This window comes from Leopardus geoffroyi, chromosome C1 (assembly GCF_018350155.1).
Source record: "Leopardus geoffroyi isolate Oge1 chromosome C1, O.geoffroyi_Oge1_pat1.0, whole genome shotgun sequence".
In the NCBI taxonomy this organism is placed as follows: domain Eukaryota; kingdom Metazoa; phylum Chordata; class Mammalia; order Carnivora; family Felidae; genus Leopardus; species Leopardus geoffroyi.
This window is the reverse complement of record NC_059328.1, coordinates 10,819,185-10,838,031: the sequence shown is the minus strand read 5'-3', so window position 1 is coordinate 10,838,031 and position 18,847 is coordinate 10,819,185. Positions and strand designations below refer to the sequence as shown.

The 18,847-nt window shown below is 59.0% G+C and overlaps 1 protein-coding gene across 8 annotated transcripts in view; it reads right to left on the bottom strand.

Annotated features, from left to right (window-relative positions):
* The window catches only part of KAZN (kazrin, periplakin interacting protein), a 1,079,687-nt gene that overhangs the window by 123,623 nt on the left and 937,217 nt on the right, over window positions 1-18,847 (bottom strand). For all 8 annotated transcript variants that reach the window (XR_006712035.1, XM_045475709.1, XM_045475710.1 and 5 more), the window contains one exon: window positions 1,417-1,608. Coding sequence is in view for 7 of the 8 variants with exons in the window: in XM_045475709.1 (XP_045331665.1) it covers window positions 1,417-1,608 (192 nt within the window). In the remaining variant the exon portion in view is untranslated. The remainder of the gene's footprint in view (window positions 1-1,416; window positions 1,609-18,847) is intronic.

Below are 18,847 nucleotides of genomic sequence, written 5' to 3'. Positions count from 1 at the left end.
TTGGCCAGTGTGCCAATGTTCTGCTGCTCATAGCCCAGCTCCGGGCAGGGAAACCCACTACCAGAGCCGACTGATTGGCCTGCAAAACCCACCTTCCCCGCCCCTGCTTCCCTCCCAGTTAGCCCAGTGGGTGGGCCAGGACGCCCAGGTAGACCCTACATTCCCCAGCTCTCCCTGAAGGCGGGCATGGCCGTTATCACCAAGCTCTTGCCAAAGGGAACATCTGCCCCTCGATTTTGGCTCTTTCCCTGGATCTCCCCCAGGCCGAGGGGGAGCAGAGATACCCTGCAGCCTAAAATGCTCCGCTTGATGGTTACGGAAGACAGAGACAAATTCTTTAAGCCACTCCGTTTTGGCATGTCTTTGCTATAGCAGCCTGAATTCAACCTAAGTAATAAAACCGCTTTGGCTTCAAAAATGAAGTTTTCAGGGTATTTATCATTCTAGTAAAATGGCACGTGGAAAGCAGGTTGCCAAGTTTTACTGCTTCCCCCCCGCCCCACCCCGGCCCTGCCCAGGAGAATCAGAGACAGTAAGGGGGCCTCCAGAGAATCCAGGAAGCCCCAAAAGCCATTTTCTTGCCCTGGGTTACGGGTCCGAGGTCTCCACGCACTGTTAGAGGATGACTCTCAACCTTGCTTGAATAACCTTTTGAGACCCCTCCCAAGCCCCAAAGAGCGCGGGCAGGTGGCCCCCAGGAGTGATGGGTATGCCAGCCGCTAGTGTCCCAGGCCAGCTCTAGGGAGAGCGGGCTGTACACGTGGGACCGCTGGTTTCCTCCTTCCCTAAAGCGGCTTCTGGCTGGCCGCGTAGTGCTTACAGGTGGCCCGGCTCAGCCAGAAAGCACCATACTCTCTCCCACCTCCTCTCTCGTCTCCTCGGAGAGAACACTGGACACCGCACTTCTCAGAGGGGAGCCCCCTCCAGGCCGACCACGGGAGAAGGGGCCCGAGCCCCCCGAGACCGCCACGTTGAACGAGAGCGAACGTGGTGGACGGACGCCTCCTCCGGCAAAGGATTCAGCGCATCTACACCGTCCCGGGAGGGGAGGTGCTTAAGGACCTCGAGAATGGCGGGAAAGAGGAGACCCAGCTGCTGGGTCCACATCCTGATCTAGCAGAGACGCCCGCCTGCCGTTCACGCCTCAGAGGGAGGTGAGCCTGGACGGCCACTATGGAGAGCAGGTGGCGGTCACCCAGAGGAGGGAGTGACATAAGCCTCCGACACTGCGACAGGCAGACATCTACTGAAAAGGGGACGGGGCGGCCTCAGCTGGGGGTCTAGGCGCTGGGAGACCCCCGTGTCCGCGCCACTCCCCCCTGCAGAGGCAGGACCCCGGCTCCTCGGCACCCCTGTGGCCCAAGCCTGAGCCCCAGGCAAGGGAAGGGAGGGAACTGCCCCCGACTAGCCACTTACCCTGCAAGGCTTCTTTGGCTCTGGCTAGCTCCTGCTCCTTCTGGGCCAGCTGGACCCTGAGCTCGGTGGCTGACAGGACCTCGGAGGACTTGCCACCCTGTGACTCCTCCAGGTCCTTCGTCAACATCTCCTTCATCTGGCGGAGAAGGTGGACTTCCTCCTGGAGCCGGGACACTTCTTCCCGCAGGAGCACTAGGGGAGAAGGGCACACAGTTAGAGGAAGGGGACACTGGCTCGTGCCCGCTCACTTTCTCCGGGGACACTTCCAAGGTGCTTTGGCTTTTCCCGTTTGCTCTGCATTCGAGGCCCTTCCTACGTGTGTGCTGGGAAGAAAAACCTCAAAGCCACTGGCTTTGTTCCAAGAGCCCCTGCCCCAGCCCTGCGCCCCATGTCCACCTGCAGGGCAGGCCTGGTGGGAGCCCCCCTCACCCCCTGCCACATTCTCTAGGGCTCTCTGGTGCTGCCGTCCCTGCACTGAGAGCGTCCACTCCAACGGCCGACATCGTCTTCCCTCCAAAAGGCAGGAACAAGCATGAGGACGAAGAGCCGACAGGAGGCAGGATTCCGGCCACGAGCCTGCAGCCTGCCGAGTTGACCTTTAGATGCTCTATCTCATTTAATCCCACCAAAAAAAAACCCTCCTGAGGCGGCTACCAGCCTCGCCCCCATTTCACAGATTAGGGAGTTGAGGCTCCGAGAGATTAAGTAACTCCCCAAGGTCAGAAAGTCAGCGGGTAGCAGAGCTGGGATTCGAACCCAGACGTGGCCAACTCCAGAGCCTGAGCTCCCAGTCTGACGCTCAGGGAACAGTCCCCGAAAGGCACACTCGACGGGTCTCGTGGAACACGGGGTCTCCGGGAACCCAGCACCGTGCAGACACAGGACTTCGGCATTCACGGCTGAACGTGCGGGAGAACGGGGCCAAGCGGGCGCCGACGGCGGTGACACCAGGGGCAGGGGTTTCCACGCCACCCAAACCCGACCCCATATCCACGAGGGCGAGAACGTGGTGTCCCTCGGGGGGCGGGGGCCTTGGGAGGCCCCCGTGAGTCTGCAGGCCAGCTCAGCCCTGTAGGTGGACGGATACCCTCGCACCCAGGCCTGCTCGCCTGAGCAGCAGCGGACCCCGGGCCGCGGAGGGTGCGGGAGGCGGGGTCAAGCAGCCTCACTGGGCCGCCCGCGCCCCTGCCACCCCCTGTAAGGGAGCCAGCCTCGTGGTCGGGGGGCTCACCCCATGGTTTCGTAAAAGGAGATTAAAAAACGTTGTTTTTGGATGTTTCTTTCTTTTCGGGGCGCGGGGAGGGAGGGGGACAGAGGATCTGAAGCGGGCTCTGCGCGGACAGCAGCGAGCCCCACGTGGGGCTCGACCTCACGAACCACCACATCGTGACCCGGCCGGAAGTCGGATGCTCAACTGACCCAGCCGCCCGGGTCGAGCCGCCCCGGGGGAGATTTTGAATTCTTCATGGGAGCCGGCCCTTGACAACATGGCCCTGAACTCACGCAGGGCGCCCCCTCCTTCCCGCCCTCCCGCCACCCCGGTCCCTCTCTTTGCAACATGCCAAGCTGTCCCCGGTTGCAGGGCCTGTGCCCCTGCAGCGGCCTCCACCCAGAGCGCCCTTTTCCCCTTGTTCTCGCTGCGGCTGCTTCCTCACCGCCACACAGACCTCCCCCCCCCCCCCCCGCCCCCCGCATGGCATGGGCCTGGTCCCGGACGTGCTGGGGGCACACAGGAAGTGCTCAATACTGGCGAGGCAGTGGCCCTCATCACCCTAGACGTCTCACCCTCTATGGGCGCCCGGCGTTCTGCAACACTGTGACCTGCAGTCCTCGGGGGTCCTGGGTTCAAGGCAAAGAGGGCAGAGCCAGGCACAGGGCAGGCGAGGGGAAGAAGCAGAGCTAAGGCCTCAAGAACGTGCGGTCCCTCCACCACCAGAGGCTTTGCGAAAAGGTGGCTTTGACTCCGGCCTGTCCCTTGTCCCCCTCTTACCACCCTCCCTGAGGCCTCCTGGGTTCGGCGGCCACGTGTGCGAGGGGGGATGCCCCGGCCCTCCCAGCTCCTCCTTCGCCCACCTCGTCTTCCCACAGAAGCCTGAGGGCCCCCTTGAGATGCAGAGCGCAGAACGTCACTCCCTGCGGAAAACCCTCCCGGCCGCGCTCCCACGGTAGAGCCACTAGGCAGTGGCCTTGGCGGCCCTCTCCGACCTCCCGCAGGCCACCTTTCGGTCCCGAAGATACAGACTCATCCAGGGGTGAGTCTGGGTGGCTCAGTCGGCGAAGCATCAGACCTCAGCTCAGGTCATGGTCTCATGCTTCGGGAGTTCGAGCCCCACAGGCATGACTCCCCGGCAGCGGGCCTGGTCACACCGCTCCGTCCCACTCGCTGCGGGGTCGGAGGTGCCCCGAACAGCGTGCGGTGACGCACTGACAGTCGCCTTGACTCCCTCGGCCCATCCGTCAAACCCACGAGAGTTTACGGGCATTTGCCCCATGGCAGACACCGTTCCGGGCCCTGGGGACCGTTGGGTGAATGTCACAGACGGGTCCCGTCCTCAGGCTGGCACTCTCAGACCCCACCGGGAGCACGGGCTGAAGGACCCCAAACCCACACTCCGCGAAGACGGGCCGTCTGCAAGGGAGCGCCCGGCTACCCGGCCATCGCCCGGCTCGAATACAAGCTGGGGACCGTCCAAGACTCTCGGCAAAACCGCAAAGGAGGAGGTTTGCTGTGGGGGCCCGCTCCCCTCCCCTCGCTCTGGCCCAACATTTGCAGGCTGTCCACACCGCAGGCCCAGTGTAGGGTGTCCAGAGAGGAGAAGGGAACACCCTCGGCCTCAAGAAGTCTCTGGTGAGTAGAAGCAGCACACACGGGTAGGCGTAACACAAGGAGCTGCATGTGCGTGGGGTACAAGGACACTGAAATGGGCCTTGGAAGATGTAAGGGCTGGCAAGCGGAGGGAAGAGCATGAGCAAAGCTGAGGAGGCTGGAAAGCAGAGGCCCCTGGATGGATGGGTGGAGGGGGGTAAATGGGTATAAGGTGAGAAAGAGCAGAAGGTAGCCTGGAGACGTATGCCAGGGTCAGATTATAAAAGGTCTTAACCCTGACCCCTCCTCTGTGACCCATCTCTAGCAGTTCTCAAGACGCTGGACTTTTCATCCTTGCTCCCTGCCATAGACTAAATGTTTGCGTTCCCCCCCCCCCCCCCCCCCCCCCCGCAAATTCACATGTTGAACCCTAACGGGTGATGGTATTTACAGGTAGGGTCTTTGGGAAGCAATTAGGTCATGAGGATAGAGCCCTCATGAAGGGGATTAGTGCCCTTATAAAAGAGACCCCAGGGAGCTTCCTTGTCCCTTCTACTGCATGAAGACACAGCAAATAGAGAGCTGTCCAGAAACCAGGAAGAGGGTCCTCACCAGAGGCTGAATCTGCCAGTGAGTGCCTGGATCTGGGGTTTCCGGCCTCCAGGACTGTGAGGAACACGTCTGTCGTTTACAAGCCACTCTGTCTATCGTATTTTTGTCAGGAGCCAGAACAGACTGATACACTCTCTTTCTTCTCCAACCCCCCGGCCTGCCAGGGTCTGTCCCCACTCAAGTCACCAAATAAGGTACGAGTGAGTGCTCTGAGTTCTCATCTGTGTTCACATTACCATACAGGTGGCAGAGAAGTTTGCTTTTGTTTGTCTGCTTGGGGATGTGACTTCTGGGCCTCGTTAGACGGCCCTGAAGTGGCCACTAAGGTCGCCTACTGTATCTACACAGATCCGGAGAACTGTAAGAGGCCTGGCTTCAAACCCAGTCCCGACCAGGACCTTCCTGTGACCTTGGGCAAGCCCCATCACCTCTCTGGGTCTCGGGACTCACATAAGCTACAACATGCTATCTGTTTGGGGTTGCCAGAGTTAGAACAACAAAACAAAACAAAGCAAAGCAAAACAAAACAGTGCTCCCTCCCTCCCCACCCCCTCTCCCCCCCCAGATGCACACTTCTATTTGAATGTCAGATAAGCAAATATTTTTTAGGACAAGCCTGTCCTAAATATTACACGGGACATATTTATGCTAAAATGTATTCATGGCTTATCTGAAATTCAAATTTCGCTGGGCGTGCTGTGTTTCACCCAGCAACCTTACTCCCATCCACGGGGATTCTGGCACAATGATACGGGGCGATCACGAGAAAGGGCTTTGCCAGAGCACCTCAGAGGAGGGAGGGGGGAGAGGCTAAGAAGGGTCAGGCACAGCCTTCTCTGCACCCTGCGCTTAGGTGACAGCAGAGAGCAAGATGCGGCTGGGTGCCCTTCTCCTTGGCTAACAGTGACAGAGGCGGAATTTTCCTGCGCTCCCCTTTCTAACAGGTGCCACCTGACCACCACACCCCTTGGGTCAGGCCCTGAAGCAGCAGGAGGGCGGGGCACCCTCGGGAGCCAAGTCTTAGGAGACCAGGCTGGAAAAACAACTCTGTGGAAGGAGAGAGGCCTGTCCGAGCTTACCAACTGCACCCGCCCTGGCTGGGGGTGTAAACCCAGATCTCGCACACCCTGGATCCTCCCAGAGGCAGGGACTCGGGGCAACCCCGGGACTGTAATCACAGGGAGACGCACAAGACGGCAGCCCATGGGGGGTGGGGGGCGCTCTGGGGCCGCGGGCAGGCACTTCCCCTCTCTGGCCCTCAGATGCCTCACCTGTAAAGCGGGGGTGGTGGGAATAAAGGAGGCTTGTACGTAACGCGCTTACACGTGCTTGGCGCAGTGGGAACCTCGCGTGCCACCATCCCACAACTCCTCTTCCCTTCTGTGCGAGGGACTGACCACATTCCTCAGAAACAGCGACGAAGCTGGAGTTGGAAGATCTGGGTTGTCTGCCTCAGGGGAGCTGCTGTCTAATGCTGTGTGACCCCGGGCAAGTCACTGTCCCTCTCTGGGCCTTCACAATCTCAGTGCCCGTGCTTCACGAATCTAGATGAATGCTACTGATTACGCATGTCTTCCCTTGGCGGGAACGGGGGTCCCCACTCTAGTCTACAGCTAGTCTTGAGCTCCTCAGCAAGGCAGCCGCCAGTCTCACGCAGCCACTTAAGTGTAAATTAATTAAAACGAATAACTCAGCTCCTCAGTTACGCTAGCCAGGTTTCAAGTGCATGTGCATTGCTGGTGGCCCTGGTGTTGGACAGAGCACGCAGAGACCAGTCTCCTCACTGCACAGAGAGCTCCTGCTCAGTGCTGACCTACAGGGCACAAGGTGGAGAAAGAAAAGGGGAGAAGAGTGCGGTATTTATTAAGCATCTGGTGCAGCCCAGCCCAGCCCCACAGACACACGGGCAGAAGGAGCCTTTTGCCAATGGCCGGGAGAGCTAAGGAAGGAACCACCGCTTATGGAGAAACCATCCCGGCCCTTTCCCAAGAACAGAAAAAGGAAAGATCACTGTCCACCCTTCTGCCAATGCCGGGCAACTCCAGTGCCCTAGGACCTTGGTGAAAAGGGCTGACGCCAGAAATGCCGTGGACTGAGCAGAGCTCTTGGGCCAAGGAAGCCGGAAGTAAGTGCTGTCTGGGAGACAGCGGCTTTCCTGCCCCAGGGGAAGCTGCCCGTTACCAGGGGTGCTGCCCCCGGGTTGGAGGTGGGGCATACCCACTCAGAGGTGGCAAAGGGAGCCAGGGCAGGCCTGTCCTTCTCTGTCTGGCATCAGACCTCTTGTCATCAAGAGAAGTGAGTGCCTGGTGTTTTTTTTTTTTTTTTTTTTAAAAAAAAGCCACTTCTCAGCCTCCCCTGCAGCTAGGGTGGTCCATGTGACCCAGTCTGGGCAGCAAGATGTAAGAGAAACCCCCTGAGGAGGACTGTCCTTTAAGCAAGAAGGGACTCTGGGGTGCCTGGGTGGCTCAGTCGGTTAAGCGTGAGACTCTTGATTTGGGCGCAGGTCACGATCTCACGGTTCACGAGTTCGAGCCCCGCGCTGGTCTCCATGCTGACAGTATAGAGCCTGCTTGGGATTCCCTCTCTCTCCCTTTCTCTCTGCCCCTCCCTGCTTGCTTGCTCTCTCTCTTTTTCTCTCTCAAAACTAAATTAACTTAAAAAAAAGAAAAAAGCGCCGTGCCCCTTCTCTACCTTCTTGTCTGGAAAGTGGATTCGTAGCTGGAGCTGCAGCAGCTACCTTGTAACAAGGAGGCAGTGGGCATAGGGCCAAGAACACACCAAGGGAGGAGAAGAGACGATGGGGCCTGGACAGCGCAGCTCAGCCCTGCCCCCGCATCAGGACCTGGAACAGCATCAGCGAGGCAGGGCTGCCTGGGGCGGGAGAGCCTCTGATTTCCCAGCTGACTTACCACCAGAGCCAAACCACCCTAGCCCAGGCTACAGGCTGAGTCTGAGTTCAGGCCGCTGCTAAGGGCCCCTCAGCTGTGCGTGTGGGCAGCTCAGGTGTGGCGCGCAGGGAGTGCGGGCGCGGTGGGCGGGCTGTGGCGGAATCAACACAGTGTAGGAGGGAGGTGGCGGCTCCTGGCCCTGGGGACGAGTCCCCAGTTGCGAGAAGCCTCTTCCAGGCTTAGCTTTTGTGAGCTCAGAGGGGCAGGGGCAGGACAGGAAGGAGAGAAGAAAGCGGGTTACTTTCTGTGACTGGAGGGCACACCCAAGAACCGCCTGAACGGGGCCGTGGGGGACCAAGCACCAGTAAGTTCTCCGGGTGAGCTGCACGTTTACAAGCCCAGCCTTCCCAAGTCAAAGGTCTAAATAGCAATATTATAATTACCGCGCATCCCAACAACAACGGTTCCTTTCCTAACACTCCTCGTGCACCCACGACGCGCTCCAGGCTCTGTGGTGAGTACTTAACGTGCCCTAACTCGTTTATTCCTCGCGATACCCGGCGACGTAGGTCCTATCGTCATCACCCCATTTTACAGATGGGGAAGTTGAGGCCCAGGAGTCAGGTGATCTGGCCAGGGTCACACAGAGCAAAGAGCAGAGCCAAAGTGGGCGGTTTAGCTCCGGCCCGCACGGTTTTAGCTTCCGCACTGTATTATCTTGCAGGGCACGGTGGCAAAATCTGTGGGTGACCGAGAGGGAGCCCAGGGCCCAAGCAGACTCTCCCTGGTGGATGACAGTGGAGGCAGCTGCGCCCCCCGGCAGGCTATGAGCTTGTTTTCATTTCCCACAGTGCACTGGGCTACAGTGACCCAGCCGCTCCGCACACAGTGCTCCTGGCCCTGGGTCCCCACACGGCTCCTGGAGAAAGACGTGCACGTGGAACTCGCCTGGCCGTTTCCACAAAGGCAGGGGCTCCGCTCTGCTCGCACCCGACATCCAGCGCCCGGTCCAGTGCTGGGCTCTCGGCAGAAAGGCGCTGGGTGCGGAGTCGAGGCAGAGGTGGGAGGGGCAGGTCTGGGGCCAGCCAGCCCGGGCTCAGTCCCGGCTTCCCCACTGCCAAGCTGATTGACCTCTGAAGAAGCGACTTCCGAGCCTATCTGAAAATGGAGCCAAGACCAGTCTCCCAGGCCTGTGGTAAACATTCAACAAAGCAATCATCTAAGTGGAAACATTCTGGAAGGTTCTAACAGGGGTCACGTGTAGCTCATCACGATCATTCTTCTAGAAGAGGGCAAACTTCCCTGATATCCCGAAGGAAGGCCTTGGCCTGAGCAACTGCAGAGCCCTGACCCGTGAGTCTCCCATCCCAAGAGGGTGGATTACGAGGCAGAGAAGGCCGAGTCCCGGGTCTGGGGGCCGGGGGAGGCAGGAGAGGGCAGGGGCTCTGGGCGGAGGCCAGGCTGCGCAAACGAGTCCAGCCTGGAAGCGGCCCTCCCTGGGGGCCCCTGGGTGGACACCCTGACAAGCAGCCAAGCGCGTGCCTGTCCAAACCCGCCAACCTCCAACGGTCCACTTAACAACCGTGTAACTTAACAGGTGTTACACGCCGTACGTAGATCCTACCCCGGGCAAAAGAAAATCCAAATACGGCAGTAACGTAGTTTAGACTTTCCGCCAAATGCTCAGTTTTATGTTCCCTCCCCCCTCTCCCCAAATCTGGGTACAGAGCCCGCCGGTCCCGTGCCCTCCAGCAGGCCTCGGCGGAGGGGGGCTGACGTCCAACCCCCGCCAATCCAGAAGGTTCTGCGGTGGACCTCTATTCCCTGACACGAGGCCTGTGTCCCAGGAGACGCTGGGGGGTGCACTTGAGCTACACGCGCCCTACGGGAGAAGCCAAATGCCTAGGGAACGGCCCCACGCTGCCCCTGGCCAGGCGGAGGTCCCTTCCAGGTGACACACGACGTATGGCAGCACACCGCGGGTCCCCTCCGGCCCAGGCCCCCTTGCTCACACAGACAACGGCCGACCGAGCGGCCAGTCTGAGCGCCGGCTGGCGGGCCGGGTGCCAGGCTTCGCCTCGCCGGTGCCTCACTCGTGGCGCCCCGCGCAGGGCGGTGGTGACCGCGCTGGAGCATCAGAGACACTGGGGTGCTTGGGGTCAAGCCCAGGTCAGTGGTTCTGAAGCCACTTGCCACGGACTTGCCCAGCGGTGCCTGTAAGTGTTTAAGCCCTTCTACTCTGTGTTTATTTTTTTTAATGCTTATTTATCTTTGAGACAGAGAGAGACAGAGTGTGAGTGGGGGAAGGGCAGAGAGAGAGGGGGAGACACAGAATCCGAAGCGGGCTCCGGGCTCCAAGCTGTCAGCACACAGCCCGATGTGGGGCTCGAACCCACGAACCATGAGATCGTGATCTGAGCCGAAATCGGCCGCTTAACCGACAGCCACCCAGGCACCCTATTTTCTAAAATTTTTAAAAGTGTTTATTCATTTGAGAGAGAGAGTGGGGAGAGGGGCAGACACACACACACACACACACACACACACACACACAGAATCCGAAGCAGGTTTCAGGTTGTCAGCACAGAGCCCGACGCGGGCCTCGAACTCACAAACTGCGAGATCGTGACCTGAGCTGAAGTCGGACGCTTAACCGACTGAGCCACCCAGGCGCCCCTCTTTCCGCTCTTGCTGTTATGGTTGGGCTTGTCCTATAAACTAGCAACAGGATTGTCCTCAGAAGGCGAAAACATGAAGACTGAGGTATAAGGATCCTTACCGGCAAATCACTAAGAGACGGGGCGGGGGGGAGGACCCTGCAAGGAAGAGGTGTGTTCAACGTGCTGTGAAATATGAGAAAAAGATGAAGGCTGTATCACCTGGGTGCCTCAGGCGCCCACCCCCTCCCCACCTGCAGTAAGGATTACCTGGCGACCCTCTCAGGCCTGGGAGCCGCCCGGGGCTGTCCTTGAAGTCCCTGTTCTTGAACGCACTCAGGAGCATCATCTCATCGTGGTGGTAACCTCTCTGAGCTGCTCACACCCTCCAGAAGGGTTCTCATTCTCAATCCACACAATGACCCTGGGGATATACCCATTTCACAGAAACAGGCACAGGAAACCTGCAGGTAAACCCAGGGGGTCTGGCTACAGAACCTCTGCCTGCCCGTCTCCTGGGGGCACACCTGCCAGACTGCAAGCTGCCCCCCAAGGAAGGCACAAACCTTGTGCTTCCTCGCAGGGCCTGCTGTTGTGCCCTGGGCCCTCAAATCGTCTTGCACAGTCACCACTGTTTGCAACCTTTCCCCATCTGAAAGGCCCAAGGTCACAGAACCTCTGCCTCTTGGTTAAGCTGACTGACCCAGCTTCCGAGTGGGGCTGGGAGCCCTGGATTTGGACAGCCCCGGGGCAGCAGGGGTGGCAGTGACAGCAGCAGCAAAGTGGCCCCTGGTGCCAGACGCGGCCCCAAAGCTCTGTAAGTGACCGGGGTGCCGCAGGGAAATGCAGCCAGGTTGGTCTTGGACGGAACGATCTGCCTTTGGAGAGAGCGGTCTTGGGAGAGCAGTAGCCTGGGAAGAGCAGCCTCAGGGACATGCTCCCTGGAGGGCCACCGGGGACCTCCAGGGCTGGTAAAGCAAGCCTTAGCGTTGGTTGGCCGGCCTGGTTGGCCCCTTCAGGCCCAGCCCAGGCTCCCCTCTTGCCTGGTCCCTGCGTTAGGAGCTGTAAACAGCCCTCCTGGACCACTTCTGTCCCCGTTCATCATACAGACTCTCCTGTCCCTCCCTTGGTCCCCCTGCTCGTGGAGACAGACCCGCTAGGCCAGAAACAGACCAAGTGGAAGGCAGGGGAGAGCTGGGACTATGGTCTGCTGGAGATTTCCGTGTTCTCTGGGCCTTTGTCATGTGATCCCGACACCTGAAGCCTTGGGGGTACGGCACTCGCCAAATATGAAGAGATTCTCAGATATCGCCCGGCCACTCACTTCCCAACAGTATCATGCCCCAGGCCGCTCCCAGGCCTGAGAGAGCCACCTGGTAATCCTTACTATGCGGGGGGGGGGGGGGGGGGGGGGGGGGGGCAGGCACCCAGGTGATACTGCTTTTGTCTTTTTCTCGTATTTCACAGCGATTGTTTTTATCCTTCAGGTGGTTTAATCCTTCCTGTAGAGGTTGCTCAGTGCACCTGCCAGCCCATAAACACGCCGTTTAGCCAGACTCTGCTCGGGCCCCTGACTGCCAGGCTAACCCCCCCTGCGTGGTCTTGTTGCCCACGGGCCTGTCATTCCCACCCCGGAGATTCAATTCTCTCCAGGGACAGGGGTCTGCAGCCTCTTGTCCCCCCTCCCCAAGCACTGACTCAGCAATGGTGCGTGCCGGGCATCGGTGAGGGAGACCAGGTCCCTGCCCTGGAAGATTGACAGTCACAGGCTCAAAAGCAGAGACACCCTGGGGGTGTGGAGGAATCACACATCTCCAGCACACAGGTTGCCTACTTCTCAGGCAGAGCTAAGCCCGAGGATGTGAGGGGCCGCAGAATGTGTTCCCTGCGGGCCGCTTGGCCTGATCCCTGTCCTACCCTGCGTGAGGTCCTCGCCTCCTATGTCCGTTGCAACACAAGCCCAGAAAGGACATCCTCGGTGGCCTTTCTCGGCCCATGGCTTAATGCTGCCATAGCACTGACAGCCGGTAGGAAGCCTGTGGTCCTCCGGGATCCGCAAAGATCACTCAGCAAGTTATTCTAGCTCCAGGAGGGATGTGAGCCTCCAAAGGCGCCATCTGGCCAGGAGTGGGAAAGGCAGGCATTCTCCTGTCACCTGGGTGGCCAAGTCCCTAAGGGGCCGTGGCAGCCACGACTGCGCAGTCCCAAAGCCCGGTGCCCGGGTCTCCTTGGTGGCTTTTAGGAGCCTGCTGCTATCTGCTTGCCGGGCAGGTATCTGCCTGCGGGGCAGGAGGGGTGGGAGAAGAGCGAGCCAGCCTCTCCTCTGCGCTCGCACACCGCCTGCTCCAGTCCTCGCTGAACGCATTTTCCGCTGGGGATCAGAAGCAGCTGAGCTGGGGCCCCCAGTCAGTCCACTGCCTCGGGTGGGCTGACGGCGGCCGCCCGGGGATACCCTCTGGGTACAAGGAAGAATCTGAGCACGCTTGCCACGCTGAGCCACAAAGCTACCACTTCTTCTGGAACACGGGCTCATGCCGCCGTTTCCAAGCTCATTCTCCCCTCCTGGACTGGGCCGCAGGCATTTCCGTCCCGCTAATATAACATAACTGACCATCCCTCCACCCCACCCCCACCCCCCCATCTTCTTGACACCGCTCTTGGATTTCCCTTTGCAGAGCCAGCCTGTGGTTCAGGGGTGCCAATGTGACCCAGTCTGGCCAATCAGAGCACCGAATCACTCCGGCCACTGTGATTGGCTCAGGATGGGGGCACGTGACCCAAGCCACTCCGATCAAAGCCGGTGTCTGGACCTCGCATCCCTCTGCTTTGGCCGGCATCAGGATGGGGCCTGGCGATGGTGGCAGCCGCGGGGCCACCGAGAGGGGAGCGCCAACAAGACAAAGACTGGGTTCAGATAATATCCGTGTCCTAGATCACACCACACGCGAAGCTGGGATACACCCCCTGGACGTGAGCAAACACATTCTTAAGCCGGTTCCACTTGTGCTTTCTAGCTCTTGTAACTGGAAAAAGAATTCTGATAAACTGCTTTTGTGAGAGATCGCTTTCTGGGCACTCAGCGTCCCCACAAACTTAAAGGCCACCCGCTATATGCTAAGCGCTCCAAGCTATCACTCTCTTTCAGGACCCGGATGGGCAATTCACCTGCACAAAACCAGTGAGCACCTACCCCCATGGGTACTTCAAGCCTAGCTTACCTTTGCAGGCAACAGTCCCTCTGGCTTGAGCCCTGGAAGGCACACGTTTTTCAAGTTCTGCCTCAAGGCCGTTTCCAGACCTTCGTGCCCCAATCAGCCCTTCTCCTTTTTTCTCACCTTGGGGCGGGCGGGGGGGGGGGGGGGCGTGAGCACCAACCCCACAGCCGCTGGGTCTCCTTCCTTCGCCTGCAGGTTCCAGCTCCCGCTCGCATGCTGACTATGTGCCTGCCACTGGGCCTCAGCCCACCAAATTCTCCCGCCAAGCCTGTGGGAGCGGTGCTGGCGTGCTCCCCTTTGGCACAGGCAGAGCCAGAGGCCGGGACAGGTGAGCTGGCTCGTTCAAGGTCATAGAGCTGACTCAGGTCACACAGCTGGATCCCAACTCTGAAGTCTGTCTGACTGCAAAGCTCGTGGTCTTGACTGCTGGACTAGGCTCCCAGCCCTAAATACCATGCTGTGCATATTTCTTGAGCTAAATGCCAGATCAAAGAGCCTGACAAACAAGCACAGAGAAGGAACTGTGCCTTTCTTTGAACTTTGGTGAAAAATGTCTAGGTCCCCCATCCTTGGCTCTTGAAGAGAGCTTCATTCCTCCCCAAGGCCTGGCTCCTAAAGGCGTGTATCCAGGAGAGGACAGTGACCACCGGGTGGCATGGCCTGCTTCCCTCTCTCCCCACCCCGTGTGACTCTCCCCTCACACCCCTCCTCCCTCCTCACCACCCCCCAGGAAAAAAAAAATTAGCAGGGGCACCTGGGTGGCTCAGTGGGTTGAGCATCCGACTTCAGTTCAGTTCATGATCTCATAGTTTGTGGGTTTGAGCCCCACATCAGGCTCTGTGCTGATGGCTCAGAGTCCGGAGCCTGCTTCCGATTCTGTGTCTCCCTCTCTCTCTCTCCGCCCCTCCCCCGCTCCTGCTCTGTCTCTTTCTCTCTCTCAAAAATAAATAAACATTTAAAAAAAAATTACCAAAACGTGAAAGGCAAAAATAGAGGAGAGGGTGTGATATGGGTTACACCCACCAACGCACGACACAGCCCATCCAAGCAGCGAGCACAAAACTCATTGCAAACTGGGAGGAACCAGCTTGACTGAGGAGGCCTTGCCCCTCCGGGGGACAGCCCAGCTCTTGCTTTCTTTCCCACCCGAGTCTGAGTCAGCAGCCAAACACCTGCCTCCCAGCTTCCTTCTCCGCCCATTACCATTATGCACAGGGTGGACAGAAGCTGCCTGAGACACTGGTCAGAGAGCAGACCTGGTTCCCCCGGCCAAAGACTGGGGGAAGAAAAAACATTTCTAGCCCCATTTCATACGCAAACTGAGGCCCAGAAGAAGGTGTCTGGAATCCACGACCTTGACTGCTAGGCCACTGGCTGCCATGACCTGGAAGTCAAACGGGAAACATGCTTTGGCTGGAACACTGCGCTCAGCCAGTCTCAGACATCGACTCAGGGGTTAAATGCATCGAAATGTGTAAGGCACGCCGGAGGCCCCCGCAGATGTAAACAATTATGCAGAGACGAGAAGTGGGCGACCAGGCCTGGCCAACGGCTCTCCTAAATGTCGCCACCACAAGAGCATAGAGGGCCAGAAATCCTGGCATCTTCAGATCCCTACCGCAAACAGATCGGGCCATTCAGAAGAATTTAAACCAAGTCCAGGGGTGCCTGGGTGGCTCACTCGGTTAAGTGCCGGACTTCGGCTCAGGTCATGATCTCACGGTTCTTGGGTTTGAGAGCCCCCTGTGTCGGGCTCTGTGCTGACAGTTCGGAGGCTGGAACCTGCTTCGGATTCTGTCTCCCTCCCTCCCTCCCTCTCTCTCTCTGCCCCTCCCTTGCTTGCGCTCTGTCTCTCTCTCTCTCTAAAATAAACCTTTTTTAAAAATTAAAAAAAAAAAATTTAAACCAACTCCAGACTGTGGCCCGAAGATGGCAAGCCTAGAGGACTCCCTGTCTAAAGGTGGCTCCCAGAAGGCGAACGAAGATGGGCGTTTCCTGCTATGGCATGACCTCTGTGTCCCTCCACGTCCTCGCCCACAAAATGTTGGCCACGAAGGTTAGGAGGTGCTCGATCAAATCCTGGCTCTGCCCTTTCAGAAGCTGTTTGACCTGCAGGTCACTTCTCTGTCCTCATGTGGGGAACGGAGATAATGACGGTGTCCATCGCCTAGGGCTGCCGTGACGTTCTAGGAGTAATGGATCAAACGTCGCAGGAAGGTGCCCAGCACCCCGCAAGCCCTCAGCAACACTGGCAGGCCGCTCTGATGCCATCACAGAGGACGGCTGGCCCCGTGGGGTGGGGGTTAAAGGAAGAAGCCAACTTGGGCCCCGGCCACCCGGGCCCTCGCGGCCCATCCCTTGGTGGGAGGTGCTGGAGGCCACGGAAGCTTGGAGCACAGCAGGGCAGCACCGTGTAACTCACTCCTGATTATCCTCCAGCCCAACCGAGCAGCTGCTCCAGGAAGAAATAAAATATGCTTCGCATACTTTAAATGTTTCACTTATGAAAACTGGGAGGGCGGCCTTTCTAAACCGTTTAGCAATAAAGTCAGTAACGAGCACTGTTTGAGGCTCTCACGCTGGAGCCCCTGGAGCCCGGGGTCGAGGAGGGCGGGCCGGCTGGCCGCCAGTGTGGAGCCCGCTGGGGCTTCCAGAAGGCGCCATCTGGGATTTTTCAGAGGGGCACTGGGATCACATCCTGGTGTCCTAATGTGAAATCGGATCCTCCCTCTGGAAGCCAAGTCCCCCCCCCACCCTCCCAGCAAGCACAGGCTTAGGGGCAGAGGGGAGGGCCCTTCCGGCCTGGGATGGTTTCCCACACTCCAAGGGCGCCGGGGTCTCCAGCCAATCGAGTTAATTGAAAAATTACCTCGGGCTGAGAAAGAGCAGGCCTACGCCACAGGGGGCTGGTTCACAGGAGGCCCTCCTCGGACCTCAACAACCTGCAGCTCGAAGGCCAGGCGCCGTGCTCAGCACCCCAAGGACAGGGGGAGCTCTGCACGCCGGGCACACGTCCCGTGCAACCTCCCAGCAACCCCAGAGGGTGGGAGGATGCCCGCTTTCCAGGTGACGAAGGGCCTGCCCCAGGGCCCACACCTCAAAGCCATGGGCCCCGGTCACTGCACTGCCTGGCTCCCCCTGCAATACGTCTTCCCAGGATTCCATTCTTTGACGTGCCATGGGGACACACCCCCTCCCCCCAGTCCTGACAAACATAACTCCAAAGCAAGCACAGAACGGACAGCGGCTCGCGAGGCCAGACGGAGGCCTTCTGCCTAGCCCGGAACAAAATGGCGTCTTCACACGAAGAAGGCTATGTGCTTTGGCCTGATACTGCTAAGCTGAATAGAGCACTTTTAACTTCTTCCAAGTGCTCTCACTTCTGTTGTGTGTCTCATCCTAATCCCCTGGGAAGATGACAGTGGTAGGTTTTATTGTGCTTCGCAAGGGCAGTCAGCCCAAGGCCCGAGGATTAGCCCCTCGGCCCAAGGATGAGCTCCTCGACCAGTTCACCCAGGGAGCCTAGGGTGCGTGAGGCCTGGGCCCAGCTCCTGCCTCCCTCAGACCTTCCCCAGCCCCCTCCCTCCCTACCCGTGCGGACTCCTGGGTGCAACCTTGCCTCTCGGGGCTGCTGCATGCACTCCTGTCCTCCCAGCCTCCCCCCAAAGCCTCACTGTTTGAAGGGCTGGGGGTACCCACAATCCCAGAGTGGTCCAGCCTGTCTCCAGAGGCCTTGGCGGTAATGGATTCCTGCACTTGACAGTGGGGCACCAACCGGGACCCCCACAACCATGTCCTTCCTCCCATCAGGCTACAACCTCCACGACTAAAACGGAACAAAACGGATTAGAAAAACACCCTTAATTTCGCTTGGGGAGTTTGAGCAGTGTGGTCTAGGCACCAAACATATAATCAAGACAGAAAAATGTGGGGTATTTGGGGGGGAGGGCAACCTCAAGTCCCTAATGAGTTACTGCCATGCCTGTGAACAGAACTTCTTCCCCCACAGGAAAACTCGACCCTAACACAGGACCTGCCTGTCTGCCTTTTGGTTCTGACAGATACTTCCTGGGCACCTCGACCGACAGGCAGCGTGGTCTACGTGGCTAGGAACGTAGCCTCACAGTGGCGAGGCCGTCTGGGGCTGGGTCCCAGCCACTCCATAACCTCCCTGGGCCCCAGTTCCCACATCTGTCAAATGGGGCAATCACAGTCCCTATCTTATAGGGTGGCTCTGGGAATTCAAAGAGTGGCTGTCCCTGTACAGGGACTATACACAGAGGGACGGGACGCGGCACAGGCCAGGCGGCCACATTCCTGCCAGTGCTTTTTGCCCCCTCCCCCTTCTGGGGGCCACTGCCTTCCGGTTCGGAGACCAGCCCCCGCCTGGCCGCCTGGTCTGGGTCCCCGGGGGGCTTCTCCTGAAAACTGCTGACCCGGACCCCCCAGCAGAACATTCTCTGCTGAGAGGTCTCCAGAGTGGTGGGGCTCCCGGCTGCCCAGCTGAGTGGCCCACGTGATCCTAATCCAGAGGCCCGGGCACAAGAAGCCCCCTCTTGTTTGCTGCCCACCACCCTCACTCTCTCCAGCTCATGAACGGAAAAGGAAAGAGATGCAACTCGAACTCCTGCTTTGAGCTGCCACCAGCTTGTCGCCAAACGTCCCCCCCCTCCCCCCCCCCCCGTCCGCCTGGCCCACTCCACCAACGTCTCGCAAAGGTCAAACGCTGATTCCATTCCGCACGCTGTCTCTCGGGAGAGCAGAGGAGAAAACTATTCGAAAAATGTAAATTGAAAAAAAAAAAAAAAACCCAGGGCTCTCCACCCCCCACCTCCCCCATACACTCGCACACGCGCTCACGCACGGCACATACCCGCTTCGACGGAACACGTGACCGAGTCCCAGCACCCCTTCAAAGGAGCAGGAGGGCCAAGAGACGATGCAGAATTTTCCCCAATGGTGACCGACCCCCAGGCTGCTTTCCTGGAAGGAACACAAACGATCCTGCCAACGCAGACAAGGAAATCTCGTATAGAACAACATCCTTCCAACTCTTTCTGGAGCACCTCCTGGCAGGAGTCACGTGTTATATACCTCAGCACCCAGCAGAGCCCTGACTCATGATCTCAGCCCAAGAAGTGCCCCCGGAGCTGAAGCCGGCCCAGGGCACGGGCCCAGGGCAAGGGATGCCTTAGATCAGGCCACCCTCTCCCCCATTCCCCGGCACAGGACCATGCTCTCTTGCCTAGCGGT